Source organism: Pelophylax lessonae, assembly GCF_965119305.1.
Source record: "Pelophylax lessonae genome assembly, chromosome: 2".
Classification (NCBI taxonomy): Eukaryota; Metazoa; Chordata; class Amphibia; order Anura; family Ranidae; genus Pelophylax; species Pelophylax lessonae.
The window spans coordinates 529,121,769-529,149,356 of NC_138769.1; the positions used below are offsets into that span (position 1 = coordinate 529,121,769).

Below are 27,588 nucleotides of genomic sequence, written 5' to 3' on the forward strand. Positions count from 1 at the left end.
ATCACTTGCTGGAAGAATCAATTCCGATCTGTGCCAGCCCTTGCTGCTATGTAGGCAGACAGCACAGCAGGAGCCTACACAGTTAGGATTTCAGACAAGATCAGCAATTTGTTATCTGTGATAAAGTAACAGAAGTACCAAAATGTAAACAAATCAGGAGTAGATTGTAATATTTGCAGAGTAGAGTAGTTGATAAGCCGAGTACACAGGGGCCGAATGTCGGGAGATATTTCCCAGTTCAAAAAAAAAAAACGTCTGACATTCCGCCCGTGTGTATGTCGGTCTGTTGGACGTGCGTGCTGGAAAACCAGCAGCTGACCAACTTCTGATTAGTGCTCTCAGCCAATGACAGAGAAAGCTGATCAGATTGTTCTGGCGTAGTGGCCGTCCCCCCGTTAGAGCACAATAACGCAGCAGGAAGATCTCTATACTAACTTTGCAAAGTTAGTATACCGGCTCTGACCGGAGCTGACAGTTTTTTTATTCGTTCAACCTGCTGGGTTGAATGGGAAAAAACTGTCTACCAAGCTTTACTTCTGGACTTATGCAATACACTGCTATGTGCGAACCATGACTATCAACCACTGCCCTGAATGTTCTCAGTTTGCCCAAATCTGCTGATGTCACATCCAAGATAGCAGTGCACAGCAGCAGTGTCAGGCCTGTTTATTATCATCAATAAGTACAGAGAGATTAAATGCATGAAGCAAGGTAATTTGACATATACAGTATCTCACAAAAGTGAGTACACCCCTCACATTTTTGTAAATATATTATTATAGATTTTCTATGTGACAACACTGAAGAAATTACTCTTTGCTACAATGTAAAGTAGTATTGTACAGCTTGTATAACAGTGTAAGTTTGCTGTCCCCTCAAAATAACTTGACACACAGCCATTAATGTCTAAACCGCTGGCAACAAAAGTGAGTACCCCCCCTAAGTGAAAATGTCCAAATTGGATTGCCAAGACCCTGAAACTGAGCTGCAGCGCGGTGGCCAAGACCTTACAGTGGTTTAACAGGACAGGTTCCACTCAGGAGAGGCCTCACCATGGTCGACCAAAGAGGTTGAGTGCACGTGCCCAGTGTCATATCCAGACCAGAGGTTGTCTTTGGGAAATAGACCTATAAGTTTTGCCAGCATTGCTGCAGGGGGTGGGGGATCAGTCTGTCAGTCCTCAGACCATACGCCGCACACTGCATCAAATTGGCATGCCTGGCTGTCGTCCCAGAAGGAAGCCTGATACACAGGAAAGACCGCAAACAGTTTGCTTAAGACAAGCAGACTAAGGACATGGATTACTGGAACCATGTCCTGTGGTCTGATGAGACCAAGATAAACCTATTTGGTTCAGATGGTGTCAAGCGTGTGGGGCGGCAACCAGGTGAGGAGTACAAAGACAAGTGTGTCTTGCCTACACTCATGCATGGTGGTGGGAGTGTCATGATCTGGGGCTACATGAGTGCTGCCGGCACGGGGGAGCTACAGTTCATTGAGGGAACCATGAATGCCAACATGTGACATACTGAAGCAGAGCATGATCCCCTCCCTTCGGAGACTGGGCGGCAGGGCAGTATTCCAACATAACAATCCCAAACACAACTCCAAGACGACCACTGCCTTGCTAAAGAAGCTGAGGGTAAAGGCGATGGTCTGGCCAAGCATGTCTCCAGACCTAAACCCTATTGAGAATCTGTGGGGCATCCTCAAACGGAAGGTGGAGGAGCGCAAGGTCTCTAACACCCATCAGCTCCATGGTGTTGTTGTGGAAGAGGACTCCAGTGGCAACCTGTGAAGCTCTGGTGAACTCCATGCCCAAGAGGGTTAAGGCAGTGCTGGAAAAAGATGGTGGCCACACAAAATTTTGACACTTTGGGCCCAATCTGGAAACTTTTACTTTGGGGTGTTCTCACATTTGTTGCCAGCAGTTTAGACATTAATGGATATGTGTTGCGTTATTTTGAGGGAACAGCAAATTTACACCGTTATACAAGCTGTACACTCACTACTTTACATTGTAGCAAAGTGTCATTTCTTCAGTGTTGTCACATGAAAAGATATACTGTATTTTCTGGCGTATAAGACTACTTTTGAACCTCAAAAAAATCGCCCAAAAATGGGGGGTCGTCTTATACGCCGAGTATAATATCTCCAAGGTAACCTAAGTATAAGTATTACTGGTAGATGAAAATTAGGGGGGTCGTCTTATACGCCCAGTCGTCTTATACGCCGGAAAATACGGTAATAAAATATTTACAAAAATGTGAGGGGTGTATTCACTTTTGTGAAATACTGTAATTTTATGGAAAGTTTGATGCTGATAATAATAGGTTGGTGTAGGGTCTGTTCAATATGGGATTAACCAGTGAAAAACAAATTTTCCCTTAGGATCAGTTCACTCCAAGCTGATGTCAGTTGCTTCTATACTTTCAATGTATAGTCTACAAATAAACAGATGAAAGTAATGCAGAAACTCCCAGAATACCACCAGCCATGTGTTGATCATCTACTAAATAAAAAATATCCTGTAGCTGGGCTGTCAATTCAGAATGTCCCATTTATTGTCTCGTGTGCATCTCGGCCACTTTACGGAGTACAAATTGTAGTCCAAATTGGCGGTCATATGCAGAATCCTTTTTTAGAGCAGATCACCAGCCATAAAAAAAACAATATGAATAGCCCTTAAAAAAAATAATATAACAGAACCAGCTTTTGCTGCAATATTCATTTTTCAATCCAAAGATTTCCCTTGCAGTACTTTTTTCTGCTGCTAGATGTTGCTGACAGCCAGCATCATTCAACCTACTTCCAGCACCCACCTCCAGCCTGTGACTGGACATGGAAAGAAGAAGCTGCACAGTGATGAACTCATCTCTCTGTCACTCCGATTACTTGTTTTTTTTTTTAATCAACAGTTTTGTCAAATTAGATGCCCACATTTCCAGCTGCCTACCACATGTGAGGCTTCACGTGTTCCATATTTACATTGTGAATAATGCAGCCGGTGGAGTTAGACTCCCTTCCTTCTTGCATATAAGCTGCAGCAATTGGGAAGTTGGGTGGGGGATTATCTGCTGGAGTCCCTGAGAGATAACAATTGCTAGGGGCTGATTCAAGACTTCAGCCTCCACATTAGACTGTACTATATCCGCTTTAGAGTCTTACCCTAAAAAAGCTGGAGCCATGCAATTTAAATTTAGATGACAAAATGAATACTTTTACATAACATTGCAGTGTTTACTGTCTTTGCTAGTAACACAGCTAAAGCCAGTCACGAAAAGAACTACTTAGGTAGTCTGCCTTGCCATATCGGGAACTTATTACTGATGAGTCTTCATCACCTGAGACCTAAATTCTCCAGGACTACTTGTTAAATAAAACATATGAAATATTAAAAACTTTGCAGTTACATGTTTCTTTGACAAGGCCACAATGTGTAACTCCACATTTCAAGCTTCAAACATTCTTACTCCAGGGCTTCGTTTTTCCTCAAGAACAAATTAAAAAAATATCCTGTTGAGCTTTCTGAGGGCATTCAATTGGTTTATTCTGTTTTTGAAACTGACTGTCAAACTGTTTTCTTCAAGCATTGACAGATTTCCCTTCTAACCACTTCTCCACTAACCCTTCACTGGTATCCCGCTGCTGCATTTCCAGGCTTTTTTTTTTTTTTTTCTTAAAAGGAAGGATTGCACTTTCACCAGCTGTGCTTATATGGTGTCAGTTTGTTTAGTGCTCCCCTGTGTATTATATCCACTACCTGTAAAGACAAATACCAGGTTTCTGAAAGAAAAGGTACAATATATTTAGGAGTGAGTACTTTATTAAACCAGTGACTTCAAATTGCTTTCATACGACCATTTCATAAAGTCTGCTGTCCCTAGTCTCTCTGACTTTTTTATTTAATGTTTCATTTAACCCTTTCAAAAGCATAAATGTCTGCTGGGAAATGTGACTGAAATAACACAAGGCAGGCTTGGCTCTGCTAGTTGTTTTATACAATGCTCTTGCAAAGGAAGATCATTTTTTTTTTTTACTGTTCATTATGTTGTCTTATTGCACGATCCTTTCATCTCCTATGACAAGTGTCTAATACGGTATTTAAATACATTTCTTAGCTGATATGCAAAACAGTATCAGGATAGCTATGTCTAGAAATATTTTCATAGTATAGAATAAAGAAAAAAGACATAGTATGGTCCAGACTTGCTTGTAAAGGCCACAGTCAATAAGTTGACCAGAGGAATCAGAGGTTGATATCTAATCTGCAATGATGCAATAAGCAAAAAGTCTTTCAATTGGGAGCCAAATCAGCACTTCAAACTTATTGTCTTTCTCCAACCATTCTTGAACCATTTTTACAGTGTGACAGGGCGCATTTTCCTTTCTAAAAGAGGCCACTGCTACGGTATCTAGGAATACCATTTCCATAAAAAGGTGTACTTGGTCACCAACAATGTCTAGGTAGTTGGTATGTGTGAAGGAGCATCCACATGAATGCCAGGTTTCCCCAGCAGAACATTGCCTGCTTGTCTTCTTCTCATACTGCATCCTGGTGTCATCATTTACCCATGCAAGCAACACGCATGCACTCAGCCATCAGCATGATGTAAAAGAAAATGTGATTCATCAGACCAGGCACCTTCTTCCATTGCTCTGTGGTCCCATTCCTTATGCTCACATGCCCATTGTAGACACTTTTAGCTGTTGACACGAATCAGCATGGGCACCCTCACTGCTCTGTATGTATGTGTATATATATATATATATATATATATATATATATTTGTATTGCTGTCTATCTAGATTTGAGATTTACACAGCCACATAGAGCAGCAAGGCCAGATTTGTAAACTTTAGTTTTCTCAACTGCAGGAGTGGAAGTTCCACTCTTCCTCCCCTGTCCTCTTCAACTATTAGGACTAAAAAATTTTCTGAGGGTAGCTGGTACCTGGCTTTGACAGGTGCCCACTTCCGCTGGGATCGCCTTGGTGAATTGCATAGAAGATGTAAAAGTCCCCCCCCCCCTCCCACACTTCACAGGTCCCAGAAAGCTGCGGGAGGGCTCACGCCTGTGCAGTTAACATGCCAGCACTGGGGACCTAGGACCAGTGAAGAAACTGGTTCAGGTGAAGACAGCGCTGGATCCCTGGACAGGTGAGTGTCTGTTTATTAAAAGTCAGCAGCTACAGTTTTTGCAGCTACTGACTCTCAATGTTTTCTTAAATGACCTAGGAACCACTTTTTAGTAACTCAGCTTGGTTACAACACTGCCTCCATCCTGTGGTTGGCAGTGAAGTAAAAGCAGTAGGCTGATGAACTCATCCCTCTTCTAGGTCAAGACTGTCCTCCTGTCTGCATGCTCCTTGTGTTCACATGTGCACTGCGGCATACCTGCTTGTCTACCAGTGCTGCCCCTCATTCTCAGTTATACTGTATAGGGAATTTCAAATTTGGTGATACTAGGTCACATTAAGATATTTCTACATTAATGTGACCTAGTATCACTATATTGTGAATACTTAGAGTGAATTTTTCCAAGGTTAAGGGGTGACCCTTTCTTCTGATTGGTGGCCTCCAAAGACAAATGTGCAGATGTGTTGCACAGAGATGTGAGAAAAGGAACGTTTGAGAGTTTCCTTAGTCATGTGACCACAGCAAGCTGTTCTTTGTAACCATATTAACAAACACCTTGCTCGAGCCTACATAGAACTCTAGTTTCTGTGCAGTCAGATGCATCACTTTGTTAGCACATAGGAGCCAAATGTAACTGTTCTTGATCCTTGTGCTACCAAAATGATTCTTTATAATCCAGCCTTTTAGTTCGCAAAAATTGTAATGTAGTTTAATAGACACTATAAAGCAAGAGAAATATAAACATTTACTTTTTTCTGCTGGCTGAAAGAAAATGAAATATAAGACATTAGACATACAGCACCCAGGGGGTTAAGCGACTTAAAGTGCTTTTAGAAAGACAAGAGGACTTTTCAAATTACATCTGAAATTTTGCCAAAAATCCTGACATTTTTATATTCATTGTGACATGAAGTTTGTAAGTGTCAATGACAAAAGAACCTTCAGTACTGAAGCGAAGGTACTGAAGAAGAAGGGACATCACAGACAAGGAATATCAAACACTTGGGCTTTTTGCTAAGAAAAAGGTAAACCATAAACGCTGCCTTGTCAATTGTAAGAAGTATTGTCAGGATGGTACATTGATTCCAAACTTGTTTTAACAAAATAACATTCGTTTATACCTTTGAGAAAAGATAATTGCCCAAACAAGGCAAAGAATGCATGCATGTATGTAACAAAGGAAAGTGTTTAATGCCAACTTGGCTCAAACAAATGGTTTTGAATTGAAGTTATTTCACAATTGCTATGGACACTTTGATTCTTATATACTGGCCTAGACCTGATACCTAGAATGATATTTGCATTCACACAATAATGCTGTAGTATGTGTATTAGGAAACACCAAATACTTTATACTGCTCAGGTCACCACTGTTAGGCAAATGGCAAGGCTGAAGGACTATTTTCATCTACATTTTGTTCTATTTTGTTAGCACACCTAAGACCAGTCCTCGAGTTTACAACTTGTACTTGGTTTAAAGCTGAACTCCAGCTTTTGATTTACTTTACAAGCTGTCCCAAACAAACTATATTATCACTAACATGTGAGGCAGCTGGATGTGTTTTATAAACTGTATGTAGCTGATGCTACAGCGGACCTTCCTATCTCATACCCAGAAAACAATACAGTCTATCTGATCAGCGCTAAGCCTTTCAGAGAAAGCGATGTATTCTAGCAATGAATACAAAGCTTCCTCTGATTGGCTGAGTCAGAGGTGGGTTGATGATGTCACAACCTCTGACTCAGCCAATCAGAGGAAGCTTTGTATTCATTGCTATATAATACATTGCTTTTTCTGCTTGACTGAGCGCCAATCAAGATAGACACTATTGTTTTCCGGGTAAGACAAAGGAAGGTCTCGGCTCCAACCTGAAACACAGTGTGGTATGCTGTATGTAGCCTCAGCTGCACACAGTGTGTACAGCACATTCAACTGCCTCACAAGTTAGTGAAGAGCATAGTTTGTTTGGGCCAGCTTGGAAAGTGTTTAAAAAGCTAGAGTTCAGATTTGAACCCATTAATGCTACAGCGGTAATGCATTAGATAGAAATAGATTTTTGTTTAAAGAAGACCTTTCTCCTTAAATACAGTTCAAAAGAGGAATAAGGTGCTACAACCTGATTAAACCGCTCTCATGTGAAGACTCAAACATTACCGTGCCAGACAGTATCCATCTGCTTGTGTATAGACATCCAAATCATTACATGTTGGCAACGAGATGAGTATAAAAGCTTCTTCTTCCAAGGAGTAAAAGATTCCTTCGAGCAACCAACTTTAACGCGTTTAAGTCAAAAGATGACCTTACTGAAAGCTCTACCGTTGGTTGCTCTATGGAATATTTTACTCCTTGGAAATAATAAAGAAGAAGCTTTTATATCCAACTGGTTGCTGACACGTCATGATTTGGATTTCTCCTTAAATTCCAAGTGGAAATAAAAATACCTGAATACTAGGCCTATGTAAGGTGCCCATTAGTATATTGTGCTATAAAATGCATTGCTGCAGATTGTATCAAGAGCTCCTGAAACACAGGGTTGTCTGCAGTATACCTCCTCTTTTCTCAGCATAGCATGAATGCTTAGGAACTTCCCCATTAATACAGTGCAAGGTGCTTTAGAATATTCAAAGAATGTATGCACACAGCCATAGAATCTGTCAAAAAAGTGACAACAATATCCTCCATAAAAGGTGGTCCATAGTCCATCTCTATAGAGTTGAGATGCATATTATGTACATTGTCATCCATTTAGAATGACTGAATGCTGAGGTCCGTCTGCACCATTGATATCTACATCTCCCCCTGGGGGCCCTGTATAAGTCATTCACATGTCAGCGGCAGTGCAGAATAACATTGGCCTTCAGTCTCCATTGCTGCCTATGCATTGTTTGTCTACATATTGTCTGGTGCTGAATTCACTACTGATGGCGCATAAGTCCATTTATGCATTATGCAAGTAAACTTACTTATAAATGTTTACATGTGAAAAATATGACCAAACTCGGACTGGGCTTTTAGCATAAATTTGTACTACATTCAAATCTATTTAAGGTCTAATTCACACAGGACGATTTGATCCGTGCCCAGTGCAGGACCATGTTCTACCACCACAAGGATGCAGAGATGTTGCATGCATCCTTATGCCTACATTCACCTAGCTGTCTATTGGGAAGCAGCAGCTGCACGGAACAGCCATTGCCCCCAGTGTGACACCCATGAAGATGCACGGCCCCAAATGCACCCAGGATGATTTTGTATGTCAAATTGGGAACAGAGGTTTTGTCTGCATCCCTTTGCAGGTAAACACCGCCCTGCACGGGGCATGGATCAAAAATGCCCTGTATGATCGAGGCCTAAAACTCTATGCAGTATGTATCTGAAGGCAGCGTTTTATATACCTGTGTGCATTAGCTAAAAACAGGTTCATACTTGAAGGATTTTAGAGGCTCTGGGGCACCCTACAGCCATGTGTTTTCCAGCATATAGTATTATTTGGCACCTTGCATCTTTGTTATCACATTCAAGTATCACCTGTGTCGACAGATTACCGTAATACAGTATTACAGCAGCATATACATATTGGATTTTATTGCAAAAATTTGAAAAAAAAATCCAATTGTATATTCATTAGGTGTATTTTTAGATAATTGTCAGAATCTGTTTTTATATCACCATCCTGTAATAAATCTGCACAGCCAGTATTACTTAGACTGGGAGGGTTACTGAGGCCACTCAAGATTTATTCTTTGTGTGTTATAGCTTATTTTAATTTCAGGTTCTGGCAGACTAAACCAGTCTGCTTTGCAAAACCATAGTGTTCTCCAAAGGGAAGTCCATAATCTGGCTACTGTTTGGCAAGGGTGTCTGGATCACAGGACTGGCAGAGCAGAATTACTAATCCTTTAACTAATAAAACAGTGCACATAGCTGTTTGCCTGGACTTGAGCTTTAACTCTACTTGCAAGACATACTAAAAAAAAATCTTGTTGTCTTTAAGATATTCTGATTATTTATAAATCTCTAAAGCAAAACTGGTACATGAAGACATTAAATGCAGGTGATATGACAGTTAGCTTCAAAGACACATAAATCTAACAGACAACATTCTGAGACTAGGCATGAAAGTTTGAACATCTTTGTGTTTAAGTCACACCGCACCAATCATTTTCTTTGACATGATTAAAAAATGCCTAGCTATTGATCTGCAGCCATCACATTAGTATGCCAAAGGCATCCACAGAAGGAGATTACATTCAAATATCAGACAAGTAAAATACCTGGAAAATTGATAAGAAAAAGCAGGTACATGTGCAGACTAACAAACATTCCAAGACTATGTTCTTCATCGGTCTGCAAGGCCTGGTTTTAAAATGATCATTCTCAGACAAGATCAGTTATTTTGTTTGATAATGATGCATTACACATAGTATATGTTACAAATGAAACCCCTGGAACTACAATACCATCTATAGAAATTTTCCTTTTTTTTTCTTGCTATGTTACATGGAAAATCATCTTTTTTTTTATTACATTTTAAGAATAGAGAAAGAAGTCTGCAATTAGCACAGCTACTTACAGTTGTTGCAGCATCTAATTTTTTTATGTGAAATGGGTTTTCTGTTAATGTACCCAGATTACCATTACGATTTGGTCAAATTTTTACTAATGTAGCCCAGGAGTGTGAATTTTCTATCAATGGCTCATTAAAATGCTAATTCAGTCACATTTGTTATATTCAGCTTAAAGGCAAATTATGCCCCAAAAAAGAAGTGATCAGGGCAGATCCTGCTGCTTAAAATATCAACCTCATTTGAAAGAGTCTTTCATGCTAAGGGGGGCAGAAGCGCTGTACGTGGCCAATTGACTGAATGCCATTACAGGTCAAATAAGAAAATCTTTCAGTTTTAGCATTATATACACATTCAAATGTCTGGGGGGATTGCCAAAGCAGTCAATTTTCAGCTTTTACTGGCAAATGGAGGTGTGGTACAGTTATATTCTTCTATAAGATGTAATCAGTGTTTTCACTGCTGTCATTTACTGCAATATGTAGCAATCTTTACACTGTACATTGCAGTTCAGAAAAGAGGATATGCTGTGTGCATGTCAAGGTTTGACACATTTTCAAATAACGTATATTTAAATGATCATTCATCTGTAAAAGTATATACTTTGGGCTTCCTTTTCTGAAGTAAAACCCAAATGTTCCCTTTGATCCTAAGCTGACGTTAGAGGGTGGACAGACGTGTAGGCACATCCCAACTGGTTTAGGATTAATATTTTTTTATCAGATTGTCCCATGAATGTAAAGGCTTGGATTGGAGGATATGCGTATGTTTATGCCTTTGGAGGAGTAGAATGGGAGCAAAATGTATCTCATACTAATGCTGGCCATACACTATACAAAAAAATCGTCCGAAATTCGGTCATTTGGACAGCTTGTTAGTTTTTCAGCCAGTTAATGGGCACAAATTGGTAATCGGTTGGGACATTTTTGAGCCAAAAAACGTAGGACAAGCTTGGAAATTTTCTGCCGAACGAACGATAAATTATAAGGTTAATGTCTTTCTCGTCCAAGCTGTTTGCACTAGGCATATAAGAAAAAAACAAACAAAAAACTGATTCATTTATGTCCATTGAACGATTTATCCGCCATTACATGATGGCACTATCGTTTGCTCTCATGGCCGAATGTTGGTTTTTCGAAAATGAGTTTGAACGATTTTTCGTATAGTGTATGGCCAGCATAAGGGTCTGAAAGCGGACTTAACCAAAAGATTAGACAAAGGACAACTCATCTGTTGCCACATTTGACCTGGTTTTTAGCAGGGCCACCATTGTGTTTTCCTTGGTCTTTCATGTCCAGTGGTTTGAAGTAGTTTGGACAAATATGTTTAATGTGAAATCAATATGAAGTTCTACATTGTGACTAAGCCAGCAAACCAGTTTCAGGATGGCTAAATGTAACATTGATGGCAACTTATCAGCATACTTCTTCTTTTTTTTTTTCTATCTTAGTACAGTTAACCTGAATCTGATTGCCTGCTAAATATATACTCTGTATCTTCTATTGATGGGCGTTTGTTTGCTTCAAAACTGCGGGCAGAATGCAAAACATTAAACAGATTATTTTATCCATACTCTCTATTGCGCAGATGGTCTAATATCCTGGTGCAGGCTAATGTATTCTGACTGCCAGCTCACCCAATCAGTGTCAGCTGCATTTGATTGCATGACTGGACACATACTTTTAACAAATCACAGTTATGAAAATACTGCAAGGGTTCTATGTTAGTGAATTTATCTTCATCTTTAGTGAATATGACTTCTTAATCATTGGTTTAAGGTCACAACTTTCTAAGAATTTTTTTTTTTTTTTTTTAAAACGAACATTTTTCACGTAACATACAGGATTGAAATTACTGCATTTAACATTTAATAGTTTGACTACCTCAAAGTATGTCACACATGTATCTGTAAAATGATTGGTTACTGTGGGCAATACAGACAGTACTTATGTGAGGCACTGCTATAGACTAGAGCCATCAAAATGAACAAGGGGTTTTGTATTTCTGAGCTTCTTTCACTTTTAGTTCCTATGGCAGCATATGGAGAACAAATTCCATATTCACCTCCAAAATATGCTCTAAAAATATTATAACTATCTGTTTCTTATCATAAAGCTGTTCTCCTTACACAAGCAAGACCAAGTCTTAAATTTGTAATTCAATTATAGGTTAATGAAGCATTGTAAGCACTATTTATAACTGCATTTTTAAAAAGTCACAAGCCAATTATGCAAAATGTCTATATAACTTTCTTCACCTACCAATGTAAATAGATTTAACCTTTATATTAATTACTTGTTCATGTAGAGCACTGCTTTCAATAATGCAGCATTTCCTGTAATAGCTTTATTTTTCAAAGGCATCACTTTTTTTCCAGATTTACATGACTTTAATGAAAAAAATTAACTCCTTGGTAGGCTTACTGCTTGGCAGAAGTTAAATACAGTGCTTTTTTTCTAATGAAATCATTCTAAATCAGTAAATGTACTTAGAAACGACTTATGTCATTGTTATTAACAGTTGTTAATAAGGTAAAGAGCAGAAAACCATATCAATCAGTGATATTACCTAGTAGTAATAATGGTCACTATGTGTTTCCATGTGCAAATTTTCCCTTTAAATTGCCCTTTTTTACCCTAAATGTGCAGATATGGTAGTACACTGCTCTTTTTTAAAGGTACTCATGCATAGGCACAACAAATCTTCAAATAAGGCCAATTTTGAGCATTTTCATACCTGTATGTTTGTGTTAACATTGGATCAGAGCATTAATCCTAGACAAATGGTTGATCGGACTTGTGAAAGTTTGTTTATTGTCAGACTTTGAGAAGCATATATCAATACAAAAACTCATTGAGAAGAGATTGAAAGCACATTTATCTTTAAACAATATCTTCCAAAGAAAATGCACGTATCCTTTTTGGTGCTTATCCCCTGCTGAGCTAAACTAGCTTTCCCAAGATACTTACATAAATTGCAATCCTGCCCACTGCTGTGCATCTATACACCAAAGATGTTAACATAAACCAATGGCCAGGAGTGCACTTGCGAGGTAATATGGATCTGGAAAGGGAGGGGGGGGGCAAAGATAAGTGCGATTTGTTTGCAAGTACACCTACCCCTTACTGTCTTGCTGTTTGTATGCAATTAGCAATACATTGACAAAAGATTGCTATTTAGTATATGGCTAAATCAGTCAAAAGAAAAGCTTTTAATGTTGGCATGTAACAAATGTTTGTTTTCCTTGTATATGGTTCTTTTTTTTATGTTTGTTTGTTAAAAGACCTAATATATTGAGTGACCTAAAAACAGTTGCATGTTAAAAGCTCTTACATGTTATATCACAAAATGTCATCAAAAAACAGAATAAGGCAGTGTATTGCTCAAAGCTGGGCACCTGTTCTGAAGTGCACATGTGGCAACCCACTGAAAAAGTCTTGACCTGACATTTGGGATAAAAGTATTCTCAAGAAAATAGTAAATATGATTGTTTCCTTTGTGAACATGTCCATTGAAGGGGGCCGCAATATAAATAGTCCCCGGGGAGCTTTAAAAGCTGTAACTACAGTAGCTAACCAGCGTGGAGACAGTTGCAGGCGAAGTACTTACGTGTATTCAGAGAGTCTGGAGAACAGGATATGCAGCAGATAGCTCACCTAGTGGGGGCTACCGCCCAGTCCTCATATAAGTACTCATCTGATCATCATCTGAAACAATACACAGGGGAAGGGAAGGGGGCAGGTAGAGGGGTGGGGAATCGAGAACAAATCCGTACCCCATCCACTCTTCCCCCTGAGAGGAGATAAAACGGGTGATCCCTATATAAGCACGGGCCGTTATGTCCATGCGGCGACAATCAAAGAAATGCCGGCTGTGATTCCCTGGCCATGCGGCGTAACTATAATATGCCAAACGTTTTACTATTTATGTACCAAACACTTACTGTGCAAAAGAGAACTGAACTGTCCAAAAACACTGCCCAAGGAAGCTGGCTTTCTATTATCGTTACAGCACTCATACAAATACACATCTACAGTATGCTCAGTTTAGACAGATAAGATACTGGTATGTTTTTGTAGTTGAGATGAAGATGGAAGGATCAGGAACAAATCATGCTTTAGGCTAAGATATTTTGGCCCATTGTAAATAGACAACATTAACTTTCACAGCATGACATGTGCTTTTTTTCCTGCTAGTATTGGTCTGATAGTATTTATCACATTAAAGTCTAACTCCACCATTTGTTGAGAGGGATATGCCTTCAGATAGCAGCAATCTGAGCATATAAATTATGTATTAACTAATGCCAAATCCTTAAATATTAATTAGAACATGGAGAATTGGGAGACAAGGATTTTGCTGGCACTTCAGATTAATAAAATAACTTTTTATTTCAATACATATAAAAACAGGGAAAGAAGGGTATTACATATAAAATAACTTTTTATTTCAATACATATAAAAACAGGGAAAGAAGGGTATTACATATAAAACATATGTTTTATATGTAATACCCTTCTTTCCCTGTTTTTATATGTATTGAAATAAAAAGTTATTTTATTAATCTGAAGTGCCAACAAAATCCTTGTCTCCCAATCCTCCATGTTCTAACTCCACCATTTAAAAAAAAAAAAGAAAATATAAAATACATGCATGCACATATTTGCAGAAACAAATTAGCATTTATTATTTTTTGCAAATGAGCCCTTGAAAACATTGCAACCATAATCAGTGGATCGTGCATGGAATGCCAGCCTGCAGACTCTTCCTCCTTCTCTGTCGATACTTCAGTATTAGAGAGCTGGAGGAAGATGGGCTACGGTTGAGGTGATCTCCACACTTGAGTTCAATTGATAAGAACAAATCTGAAAAAGAAACAAGTGGGCATCTCTTTATCCCCAAATAATGAATGCTCCGTGTTTTTAGTGAACAATTAGTGCCGGTTCACACATATGCGATGTCAGACATAGCTTGTGATTTGCACTGCACTGCTGTGCAAATCAAATGCGATGTCTGTGAGATGCGGATTCAACCATGCAGATTGCGTGGCTGAATTTGCATCGCATTCAGACCAAAGTCGCACAGGACCCTTTTTTTGGTCCACGCCAGAATCGGATGGCATGGGTGTTGACATCTATGCGAGCCGATTCCTGTTTGAACTGACAGTTTGCACTGCGATATGCAAACTGGTCTAGGGGTGTCATTAACTTTGTATTGACACTCCCAGCAGTTTTGCATACTGCAGTGTGAACTGCCTGCGAGCCGGGTGCGATTCGGAAACCCGCAGTGAATTCGCAGGGTTCCCACAACGCACCAGTGTGAACTGGCATTTAATCATAAAAAATGTTCATAGGTGAATCAAAATGTAAAAATACTCTTAATACTTCACCACAAATGCTGATATACAGTATAAACATTTTATAATAAACTCAAATAGATATATTTCTAGATTCATAAAAATAAGTCCAGTCTTAAAGTGAATAAGCCGCATCTGTGACATCACCACGCACGAGCCAGCTGGCGAGGACCGCGGCCATGCTTGTTGTTTGTACTGCTGTTTTTATGATTCTGACATGTAAGTGCAATACCTTTTTAAAAAAAAGATGGTTTTATCATACTGCACTAGGAAGCCTCTTATGTCTTCCATTCATAAGCATGAGCTTAATGGAGATTCAACATCTGCATGCTTCATATAAACTCTGTTGCTTTCTTGGGGTAACAACCGAGTTAGAGCTCTGTAATTTGAGATCATACACTTCTGGTAAGAGGCACCTCTGAGCACCTTCACGCTGTGTAGTTTATTTGGGCACATAACAGTCACCTGGATATTCACTTTGAGATTGGGCTTATCATGTTTGGACTCGTTTTTGCGAATTTAGAAATATGTTTATTTATTTGATTGTATTATAAATGTATATATATCTGCATGCGTGGTGAAGTATTAAGAGTATTTCTACATTTTGCTTCACCTATTATCACTTGTTTTTTTTTCCTAATTTGTATACAAGTCTTGTGTTCAGGCTTATGCAAGTAGCAGCTCCCTTTTACTTATTTCTCTTCAGTTATAATTGAGATAAGCATAGGGTTGTTTTTGGTACATAATATAACCACAAATCTGCTTGCCGCAGTGGCAGACAGAACTGGTAGTTTATTCATTCTCGAGTCTCTGCAGCTGTGGGGATGGACCCACACATATCTGCAGTAATTTCAAATCTGACAGCTGCTGAGAGGGAGTGGAACCCCTGTACGTGGTAGAAGGGGGGCCATTTTGGGGGTGGGGGAAGTCTATTTGGCACCATGTTTCATGTTACACCCCATTTATGGGTTTAAACTGTAACATGTTCATACTGTATATGCGTCGTTAGCATTTAATTATACAGGTTTTTTTTTTTTTGTGATTGTATACATTTTACCTGTGTTTTTTGTGGTAAAGCCTAATTCTAGATACATATTTTTCTAATTGTTTTGAATAGAATAGGGAAGAGTTGAATTTCCCTTTTGTATTCTTGTTTTTGGCCCAATTGGAAGGATTCCTCTCACTTCCTGCCCTGCAAACACTAGTACAAGAAATGGGAAGTGCCGTTGTAAAAGTAAGGTGCAGACAGCAATGCAAACATTGTAAGATGTTCTAACTCTTTTCCACTCTACAAAAAATGTGTTTGTTATTTGGGGGAGTCTTCCCAATAGGGGTACAAACCACAAACAAAATAAATGTAATGGAGTAGTATTCCATCTCAACTCTATCCATTATGGAATAAAAAATCTTGACTGCAGGTGGGTTTGAATGGTTGGCATACTGCCAACAAAATTATCCCAGTTCCAGGACATTGTCACCCCAGTTCACGGCCCACCCTTGGCACCCACTTTCTGGGTGGTCCAGACAGATCACACTGCTGTTCCATCCTGAAGTATGTGGTAATTGTTCAGTCATGGCTTCAATCTCCTCAGTTAATACAATTTTTTTTAGTTACTGTATATGCTCCATAACTCAAAAAAGGGTGATGCTGTTATGTTGGGATGCAGCCACGACACAGAAAATCAGTTGGCATCTATGGGTTAACTCTATGATTTAGCTTGATGTGACCAGTTATGTGTTAGGCCTAAGTTTAGGTCTGCCATTGAAGTTAAGAGGCAGTAAGTGACTTATTTTATTGGTAGTGATAAATTAAAGATGAGCTTCAGGATTCGAGGTAAAGATATTTTTACTTTTACCAGCTTTGGCACCTGCTAGGATATATTTGGAGTTAGTGGCTGCAATTGTTCAATGGTGTTTGGGTGTCAAACCGCTGTCCTCAGGCTAACTGTCACTGGAACTTCTTTTTCCAGTGGCGTTATTACATAAGATTCGGAACTTACCCTAGATACATAAGGTTATGGGATAACTGACTGGTCAAGTAATCTCAATTTTTTTTATTTTTTTGAGAAATAAAAATCTGAAAAGAGGTTTTTACTTTCCTCACACTTTTTATTATTTTTCTGCTTGGTTCCTCTCTCGATGTCTTCATCAGTAACTTAGGGAGGTTATTCCACTGGACTCCTATAGGACACAAATCTAACAGAGATGATCGTTTCCAAGTCTTGACTTAAAAAAATTGCCTAGTTTTACTTTAAAGTGTTTCAGCAAGTTGTCAGAATTAGGTAAAACTGAAGACCCCTGAAAAGTACATTTAATCAAAGTCAAAGAAATGCCGCTCTAGGTGAGTAACCAACTCTCACACGTATTGAACAGGAACCCAGAGTGCTGCACAGCTCGTCTGTGAGATTCAGAGACATGCAAAAATCTGGAATATTGCTGCACTCCTTGGTAACTTTATTGAAGTATTAAAATCATATCACAGGTACGACAGGAGCATAAAAGGTAACGCGTTTCGCAATAAAAGTAAGCGCTGACTTTAGCGCAAAATGGGTTACCTTTTATGTTCCTGTCGTACCTGTAATGTGATTTTAACGTAACTTTTACTTCAGTAAAGTTACCAAGGAGTGCAGCAATATTCTGGATGTTTGCATGTCTCTGAATTTAATCAATGTAGTTAAAATTGTTTATCAGGTTGTGGTTTTCATGGGAATATGTAAGCATTCTACCTTTTCCCCATGTTTCAAAAATGATTTTGTTTTTCTCTTAAAAATGCACTCAAGACTTTGCTATGTTCTGCCTGCTGTGGCTTTATCCTTGAAAGCTAAATGGAACATACTGTAAGTAAGTAACTCAATCAGAAAGTCACTACTCCTCTTTTAATATGTTCAAGGATAATGTAGCTGTTTTTTCCGTGTTGCTACCTGTAGCTTGGTTGAGAGTAAATACGCTGTGCAATAAACAATTAAAAAGTAGCCACAGATATTTCCTACCCTCATAATGCAGAGCAGTTATGCCAAAATCTTCAAACACAATAAATCCTGGCTGAAATACAAACATTTTATGTTACTGTGTTACTGTAGAATTGTGTATATTATTCTGTAACCAGAAGGTGAAGACGCTGTTAAAAAATTGTCAAGTTTGTCCAGGATTCTGTGTAAAATACTCATCCATCACTTTGAGCCCCTGGTCAGAAAATGACAATGCAGTAAATATCTTCAGCAACCACCTTTTAATGTACAAGCTGCTTTTAGAAGGAATCTTCAGCACACGCATAAACCACACTGTCATGAGTGACTGCCTGTGCTCCAAAGTCATTACTATTGAGATGATAGGACATCTTTCAGCAGATAACTGAAAAAACTTTAAATGTCATACCAAGTTTTTGAAGCCATGCCCAATCCCCCAGTACAAGGTTGCCTGAATATTGAATTTACCTGAATTTAGAAGGCAGCATATCTACAGAGTGATCTTTCATGAGAAAGGAGACTGGGTTTGTGAAGTCAGTCTCTTCAAGAACTAGTAAACTTACAATTCTGCTAGAAACAGCCGTAAATGTGCACATAAAAGTTACGTATCTGCACGTAAAATGAGACAGGTTGTTTGTTACCATATAGGAATTGCTTGCATACTATTTTTTTTAATGCCAATGTTATATACTTTTTATACTAGTCTCCTAATCATGTACTTTATATTCATTTGTATGCCGTATTATGTAAAATGCTAATTTTTTCCTTGCACAGAAACTGTGTAACTGATATTCTTATTAAAAGGTCTTGCTATTCCATATATATACATATAATATATATTGCTGAAAGTACATATCGCAGCGGAAAACCTTCTAGCAATGTTAGAGCTTTAACTTTTCTCTATGCCCTGGTGATATACAGTATAGAGCCAATGATAAAGTTGTTGCTGTAACCACCTTTTATACGTAAATAGTATGGATGTGTATCTGTGTAAGTTAGCAGCTCTGTATCAAAATGTTGCTGAGCTGACATTTGATTTTGTGCCTGCCAGAGGGTCCTACATGGATGTGAACATTGGAGGCAAAGTTGACCTTTTGCAACATGTTCCACCCATATTTAGAGTGGAATATGTAACATGTTCCAACTCCTGCCGCCAGTCCCCCTTACCCCACTCTCTAGTTTCCTGTGAATTAATAAACTACAACTACCGTCATCCACTGCTGCTGATGGCTTGCAGATCTGAATGAGCTGAGGGTGCTGGTGAGCGCTTTTGTAGTTCATTCGCAAGCCCTGCAGTCCTATGAAGGTACGGGCAGAAAGATGCAGGGCAGTACATATTGCCAGAACGCCATGGATCTTTAATGTTATGTTATGTTATGTTATATTTATTAACCACTTCTGGACCAGAAGGATTTGCCCCTTAATGACCAGGCCATATTTTGCGATTTGGCTTTGCGTTACTTTAACGAACAACTGCGCGGTCGTGCGACGCTGTACCTAAATAAAATGTATGTTCTTTTTTCCCCACAAATAGAGCTTTCTTTTGGTGGTATTTGATCACCCGTGCGATTTTTTATTTTTTGCGCTATAAAAAAAATTCTGAAAAAAACACTATTTTTCACATTCTGCTATGTAACATTCCCCCCAAAAAAATCTAAATGTTTTAACATTGTAGGCCAATTTGTTTTCTGCTACATATTTTTGGTAAAAAAAATCACAATAAGCGTATTTTGATTGGTTTGCACAAAAGTTATCGTATCTATTAACTACAGTAAAGATTTATGTCATTTTTATTTATTTATTTATTTTTTTTACTAGTAATGGCGGCGATCTGCGATTTTTTGTAGGACTGCGACATTGTGGTGGACAGATCGGACCCCTGACTGACATTTTGTATACTTTTGGGGGTCCAGTGACATTACTACGGTAATCAGTGCTAAAAATATGCACTGATACTGTAATACTGGCAGGGAAGGGGTTAACGTTGTGGGTGATCAAGGGGTTAAATGTGAGCCTAGGGGGGTGATTCTAACTGTGGGGGGCGTGGCTTATGAAATGATCATAGAGATTTGTGATCCTATAAAGAAGGATCACAGGGGATCTATGATCATTCCAGGAAGAACAACGGTACAACAGCTGACTATTCTTCTCTCAGCGGGGGAATGATCGCAGGTGTCAGGCGGCAATCGGGGACGCCTGCCCCGTGCATCAGCTTCCCCACTGACAAGCGGGGGCGTGAGCGTGTTTTACCTCCATCTGCTCTGTTGGAATAGGCACATGCATTCTAGTCACTTACCACTTCCTTAATGCAATATCTTGTACTGAATATCTCCAGTATTGTCAAGGTTACAAGAAAGCAGCATTACATTTGTTTTGGATTTTAGAGAGAATCCCTGCTGGCTGCAGATTGAAAAGGTCATTTTCCCCTGAAATTAAAGAAGTCATGTCATGAAAAAAACATAGATACTACTATTTCTGAGACTAAAAGTCCTAGTTGGCTGGTTGTTACTTTGAGTCCTTTGGCTTTTATACCTTCTTTGTCAATATCAATTATATTATGTAAACAGGTCAAGTATACAGATTCTGACATTTTGGTCTGCATACGTGTCTTGAGTCTGTGACCAGAAAGTATTAAAGCCTGTGAGGTTGATTTAATAAAAGGCAAATAGACTGTTCATTTTGCTAGGGAAGTTGCATTTTGCATGGGAATAGTCCCTTGTGCTTAGTAAATGAGGTAAAGTTCTGCTAACTCCCATCATCTGCTAACATTCACCATCTTCCAGAATGCTGTTTTTATTTTTTTCCTCTCTTGCAGGGCATTGGGTATTTATTGTGTAATTTCACCACATTCACTTAGCTCTAGGATAACATTTCACTCCAAAATGCAACTTCCCTTGCAAAGTGAATAGCCTATTTGCCTTTAGTAAATCAACCCCAGTGAGTCAACATTACCAGCTAGCTTTTTTGAAAAAAAAGATCAGTTATATCAGCCCTCATATTTGTTGACAGTTTTTTTTTTTTTATTATTATTTAAAAATGGCTTCTGCAGCAAATATTTGTTATATCATTCTTTTTACTGAAAAGCAAAGTGACAACTTGCAGTGCTGAACTATAAATGGACAGAAGGTCAACTGTGTTTCAGAAAATATTGTTTTTCATTGATCCTACGATAGCACACTTATATTAAGTTCTATCAATTTTTATTCTTTATATGATTTCTGCTGTAAATGTTTACATAAAATAACATATAATTACTATTTTATATCCCTTTAAGAATCAGCCTGTGTGTCCATTTTTTCACCCATGTAATACACCGAGATTATTTTAATAGTAGCCTCCTAAAACTCAGATCACAACACAGGGATGTAGATTTCTTGGGAACATTAAACTGCAATGCTGTTTCCTTTCATGATGTAAAGTTTCCTCCCGACAGCCAGTTTATAACCAGAAACACAAGCTTGCTTATTCTTTCTAATGGATGCAAACGAAAATAAAATATATTTACTTGTGACCCGCTCTCTTTATCAAACCCATTTTTATGTGGAAATGCAAATTACTCTGATAAAGATGTATTACCAACATCAATATCCTCCCCTCTCGGGCCAAATCAGCTATAAACTACTTTACAAAACAGCTTCTTTCTAGAGACTCTTCTTTAATACCAATATATATTTTGTTGTGTGTTTTTCATTTTCCTTTATGCTTGTGCATTTAAGGCATATTTTTTTTGCTTTTCTGCTGTTTGTGTAAATTCCACATTCAATGACATGTGCATGCAAAATGTAATGCTTTGCATACCTAAAATATAATTCATCTCAATAACTTTTTTTTCATTTGTGATTTCCACAGAGAACCAAAAACCACAATTTGAGAGGTCTCGATCACGACCAAATCTCTACTCTAATGCAGCAAGAGCTCCAGTTGCTAAGGAACTCAGCTATGAGTTGGAATCTCATTCTTCTACAGTAAAAAGCAAGGTTACAGCTAGGAAAGAGGTGTGCAGCTCGGAAGGGCACAAAGACAAAGGTCCAGGCCAAAGCTCTGCAGCCAAACCAGAATCTATTCCTGAGGTGGAAGCTCTTCTGGCAAGATTGCGTGCTCTGTGATGAAAACACAAAACACAAACAAAATGTAGTTTGGACATCCAGCAAGTAAAATTGTACCTACCCTCCTAAGCTAGCCATGGACATTACATTGCCATTTGTTAAGACTCTCAAACCAGTGTCTATTCCCTGATATCCATGTATTTGTATCCTGCCTACAATGATTTTATTTGTCTTCAGATTCAAGGTAATAGTCTATTGTCTGAAAGTTTCTATACCAAATGATGGGCCCTCTAAGCTATGCATAGTTTATTGGTTCTTGATAATTTGGCTTGTCACCAAAAAACTCCAGCAATGCAGTTATCAAGTGAAAACTATGCCCTCTCAATGACATGTATAACTCTGCAATGGATGTTTGTTCTCACAATTCTCTAAAAGTACAATGGTGGCAAACCATCATAATATAAAAGAAATCCAAAGCATGGGTCATATACAGTGAAAACCATATCAAAATACTGAGTAGATTCAGAGATCTAGGTAGCTAAAATAATATGACTTTTCCCCAAGAAGTCAAGTTTGGTCCACTTTCCAGACTTCCTTTTTGTCATATATATGTGATGTATAACATTAATTATGGTGGCTCTCAAGGCTGTGGAAATGAGTCTTGTTTTTTCAGGAAAAAATGAAATCTGCATATAAATTGAGCTTCCTAAACCTCTGGATTGCAGATAGTTTTGACTTATTTTTTTACTTAAGGTACCCTGTATTTCTGCATTTTGTTCATTATAAACTTAGTCTGAACTGAGCCATTTGTAACAGGTTTACTTTAACCCTGCAAGCTAAAGGATTCACTTTAAATTGTCATATATATTTTGTTGCTGGCAATGATGGCATGTAGTTGACTATTCTACACAATCCATAAGGGATTTTTTTTTACCTTGAACATGGAGTAGAGAAGAAGGAAATTACTTTCTGTGTGGAATGTTATACCATTGCTTCATTTCTCATCAGCAGAGTGAAAACAAAGTTTGATGTTTTATGCCATGGGTCTTGTTTTTGCTTGCACAAAGTCTTAAAAGTTAATGAAAAATTTCATTCTTTTATAGTGGAGATTTGTTCTCGCTTGCATTTATTCTCCAGTATATTTTACTCCACTATAACTGTGTTACCGGATAGATAAATCATGAAATGTATTAACTGTGCAAATCAATGAGAGTGCAGTCTTCTTGAAAACTTTTCTAGGCAACCACAGAGAACATGCATTACTTTAAAGAGGGGCAGGCATTAGATATATTAAATCCGTCATAAGACTGTAAAAGTAACCTTATAGCTCAACCTTAATGACTAATTGTATTTTATAAGGCAGGATAGTGGGATAATTACATAATTTCTGCAATTTACCTATCTTATTCCTTTTTGCGTAAGAACATAGTTGAAGTATCTATTCCATGTAAAATAAAATGTAGAGATGGTATAAACTCAGGGAATAAGGTGTTTGAGTATTCCTTAAATGACTGAACAGTTGTTGAGCTTCTGTTTGGTAGGTATTGAATCCTATTTTTGTTTTTTTTTTTGTTTTTTTTACTGGCCTGCTTTGCAGTACTGGATGCGTTTGAGGGGAGATGTACTTTACATGGGTATTGGCAAAAGATCTAAATAAAAACTGACATTTACTTTACTATATATAGCTGCTAATGTTACTATAAAGGACAATCTTTTTTCTGTACACGATTAAAGTTAGTAGAGGCAATATGCAAGACATCTGGGATACCAAATGTATAATATTAGCATCTGCTTTACATGCACATATATTTATTATATGCAGTCTTAAAATTCTTTAAAAATTCCAAAGTATTCTTATATGAAAACTCTGCTTTCAATGCGTGTAAGCAAGTTATAGTCTTTGAACACACATTTTTATGTTGAGTCTGTATGCCTGTTCTCCAACTTTTATTAAACGTAATATATAACACGATGGCCTTAATGAAGCAAGGAGACTGAAATAAAAGCACCCCATGCAGAGAAGTGTTACTGTCATTGCAATGCTGGATATCCATTCACAGTGTGTGATAAGGAACATGCTGATCTCTGCCATGAGCTCAAAGCCAACAAAATTTCACTTTTGGCAAGTCACTACATAGAAGACTACCACCGCTCTGGCTGAAAACATGCCGGTTTATATAGTTATGCATGTGGCTGTAAAATCCCCTGCTTTCCTTTAAGGCATACTTTTCATGTATACACATCAGCCTCAGTCTTATTTTTGTTATTCTTTATTCAAGTTTATTTTCTGAACGACCACAGTGCTTTATATTCAATAAACACTACATGTTTATTACTGAAAAGCCATTAACGTTGCAAATGCCTCACACAGTTCAGCAACTGTCCACCTTTTTTTTTTTTACACTGCAAGCATATGGCATGGTTGTGTCATGTTCTTTCCGATGACAACAAGAGCACAGATAATGGGCACATGGGTCAGATTTAATTGATGGCTGTAGCCAGTTTTGTACAGGGTAATATTTCACTTGAAATGAGGCCTTGTGATTTTTCCTATGCAAAGTTAATAAATATAAATTAGTACTGTGACACTGTGCCTGATCATATTAAGAAAACACTGTTCTGCAAGCTTTATGGAAAAGAAATCACCCTCGTGTTCTCAGGTTAAGTTTATTGTTCCAGCTGTCCATTACAACTTATTGGTGTGTGTTTGTTAAGCAAGTTTGTTCTGTTTGCATGGAGACAACCATTGTAAATAGCAATGCAAAATTAAAAGGATATATTTAATAACTGTGTTTTGTGGTTTGTGTATGTTACTACTAAGACAACACTCCTTTCAGTGAGCATACAGCTGGGTTTAACTACATTTAAGTCAAGGAAATGTAGTTATTGGTACCATAACCCAGGTATATAGGTTATGTGAATTATACAGTTTATGACATGACACAGAACTTATATCCTAGACCATGGCTACCTTCAAGTGTTTGGACAGTATATCTTTTTTTTTAACGTGATGGGGAGAGATTCTGCTTTGTCACTATAAAAGATAATTATATGCCAAGGCACTGTCCCTCAATATTAAAATATTGGAGAGAGAATCCACCATTCTTTCTCCCTTAAGAGAAATAGGAGTAGGGAAATAGAGGGATTTAAAGTGCCAGGCATAAATTAACAAGTATACAAAATTAAAAGAAATGTTATTAGTATACCAAATATTAAAAACAGATAACATCTTTAATTGAAATGTATTGTTAAAAGATGTTCTCTGTTTTTAATATTTGGTATACTTATAAAATGTGTTTCCCAGTACCACCCACCGTGCCCAGGTTTTGGGAAAGTGACTCTCTCTTATCAACATGGAGAAGAGTTTCTTTGCCAGTGGTTGTCCACCCCCTTCCCCTGGCAAGGGTGATCTTTTGATGAGGTGATCTGTTATGGTTCAAGAAGCCTGCTAAACTGCTCGGAATGTTCGGAAAAGTTTCTGGCATTGATTTTTTTTTTAGGGGAGGGCATGCTTTTTTTGTCTTAATTTTTCTATTGGGTTTCCCCTAAATCCATACCAGATCCAAAGGCAAATCCAATTCCCATACAATGCTTCTATCCAGTCAGACAAGCTCTCCCTGACATTATAGGATCCCCAATCCTAGTGCACAATTTGTAAAATCATTCCCTTACAGGTTGGAGCAGAGTCTATAACTCCCTAACTGTCTAGAGGACATGGTCCCCAGAGAAGTCAAAACTCCACATCAATAATCTGGAAATGAGAGCCACCAGATTATCTCTAGAACACTGAACCTCTCTCCTGCAAGGATAACGTCAGACAATACTACAGCAGTGGCTTCCATAAACCAATTAGGGGATATCAGGAGTTGGATTGCCTTAAGAGATACAATTCTGCTGCTTTTCTAGGCAGAAATTTACATTCCAGCTCTCTTGGCTGCCCATATACCTGGAGTGGACAATTGGCAGCTGGACTTCTTAGGTCACAAATGCATAGACCCTGAGATCTTTTAAAACATGTCTCAACAGTGCCCATATAGCAAGGATAACTTGCCACAAATGTGTGGCAGTGTTGAATTGGTAAGTCTTTTTAACTTGCTGCACATTTTCACTGGCAAGTTGTACACTTGCAGAGCACTTGAAGCACAGGTTCTAGTTGACACTATTACACAATGTAACTGAACCAGAACTTGCAGCAGACTTGCAGAATGTTTGCAAAGAAAGTTGATCTGGAGTCATTTAATGCAGATGAGCCACTTATTTGTTTATAACTGGTTCCCATAAATTGGAAGCGGTTATTACTCAGCGCGAACTGTAATAGTCTGTCTAGAACAGTGGTTCTCAACTCCGGGCCTCAGGACCCACTAACAGGCCAGGTTTGCAAGATAACTGAAATACATCATAGGTGATATATTTTGCTGCTCAGTGATTGCAGTATTCTAGTCTGCATCTCCCCAAGGTGATACTTAAAATCTGGCCTGTTAGTGGGTCCTGAGGGCTGTAGTTGAGAACCACTGGTCTAGAAAATGTGTCATAGCTGCAAGGTCCCAGCAGTGGGGTATAGATGTACATAGAGATTCAACATCTATACCCACCAATAGGACCCCAGATGGCACTTCAACCTGGGAAATGTTTGAAAGCACATCCCTGGTATCTTGAACATAGGAAGGCAGCGACATCACAATCTGTTTTAACAGGGTGTCCAAATACAGTGCCTTGCAAAAGTATTCGGCCCCCTTGAACTTTGCGACCTTTTGCCACATTTCAGGATTCAAACATAAAGATATAAAACTGTAATTTTTTGTGAAGAATCAACAAGTGGGACATAATCATGAAGTGGAACAAAATTTATTGGATATTTCAAACTTTGTTAACAAATAAAAAACTGAAAAATTGGGCGTGCAAAATTATTCAGCCCCCTTAAGTTAATACTTTGTAGCGCCACCTTTTGCTGCGATTACAGCTGTAAGGCGCTTGGGGTATGTCTCTATCAGTTTTGCACATCGAGAGACTGAAATTTTACAGGATTATGATTTACACGTGCCTGCCAATCAAGGTTGCTTGGGTCCTCCTGTACAAGGTCAAGGAAGATCCTAAGCGATCTGTTATTTCGAAAGGGTAGCATTTATGTGGAATCTAATTTGGAGACTTGTATCTCTTTTCGAAGAGTCACTAAGCTTTATTGACTCCTGTAGATCCTCCCCACCTGCCCCATCAAGAAGATAGACAAGAGCATCTAACGCGTCCTGCTCATGTGCATCATTTTGGGTGCTTGCACTAGGAATAACTTCAGGTACAGTCAGGTCCATAAATATTGGGACATCTACACAATTCTAATCTTTTTGGCTCTTTACACCATCACAATGGATTTGAAATGAAACAAACAAGATGTGCTTTAACTGCAGACTTTCGGCTTTAATTTGAGGGTATCTACTGTCAGGTCACCTGTGGCCAGGTGACAACTGCACCCTGTTGGAGGCAGGGGTGCAGCGCAAGGTAGTGAACCCGAAGGCAGACT

The 27,588-nt window shown here is 38.4% G+C and overlaps 1 protein-coding gene across 1 annotated transcript in view; it reads left to right on the top strand.

Moving 5' to 3' along the window:
- DIAPH3 (diaphanous related formin 3) overlaps window positions 1–22,135 on the top strand; it is a 1,357,913-nt gene extending 1,335,778 nt beyond the window's left edge. Inside the window, exon 28 of the mRNA XM_082245041.1 lies at window positions 21,877–22,135. Within this exon, the coding sequence (XP_082101167.1) occupies window positions 21,877–22,133 (257 nt within the window). The 3' untranslated portion in view covers window positions 22,134–22,135. The remainder of the gene's footprint in view (window positions 1–21,876) is intronic.
- The last annotated feature ends 5,453 nt before the right edge of the window (window positions 22,136–27,588 follow it).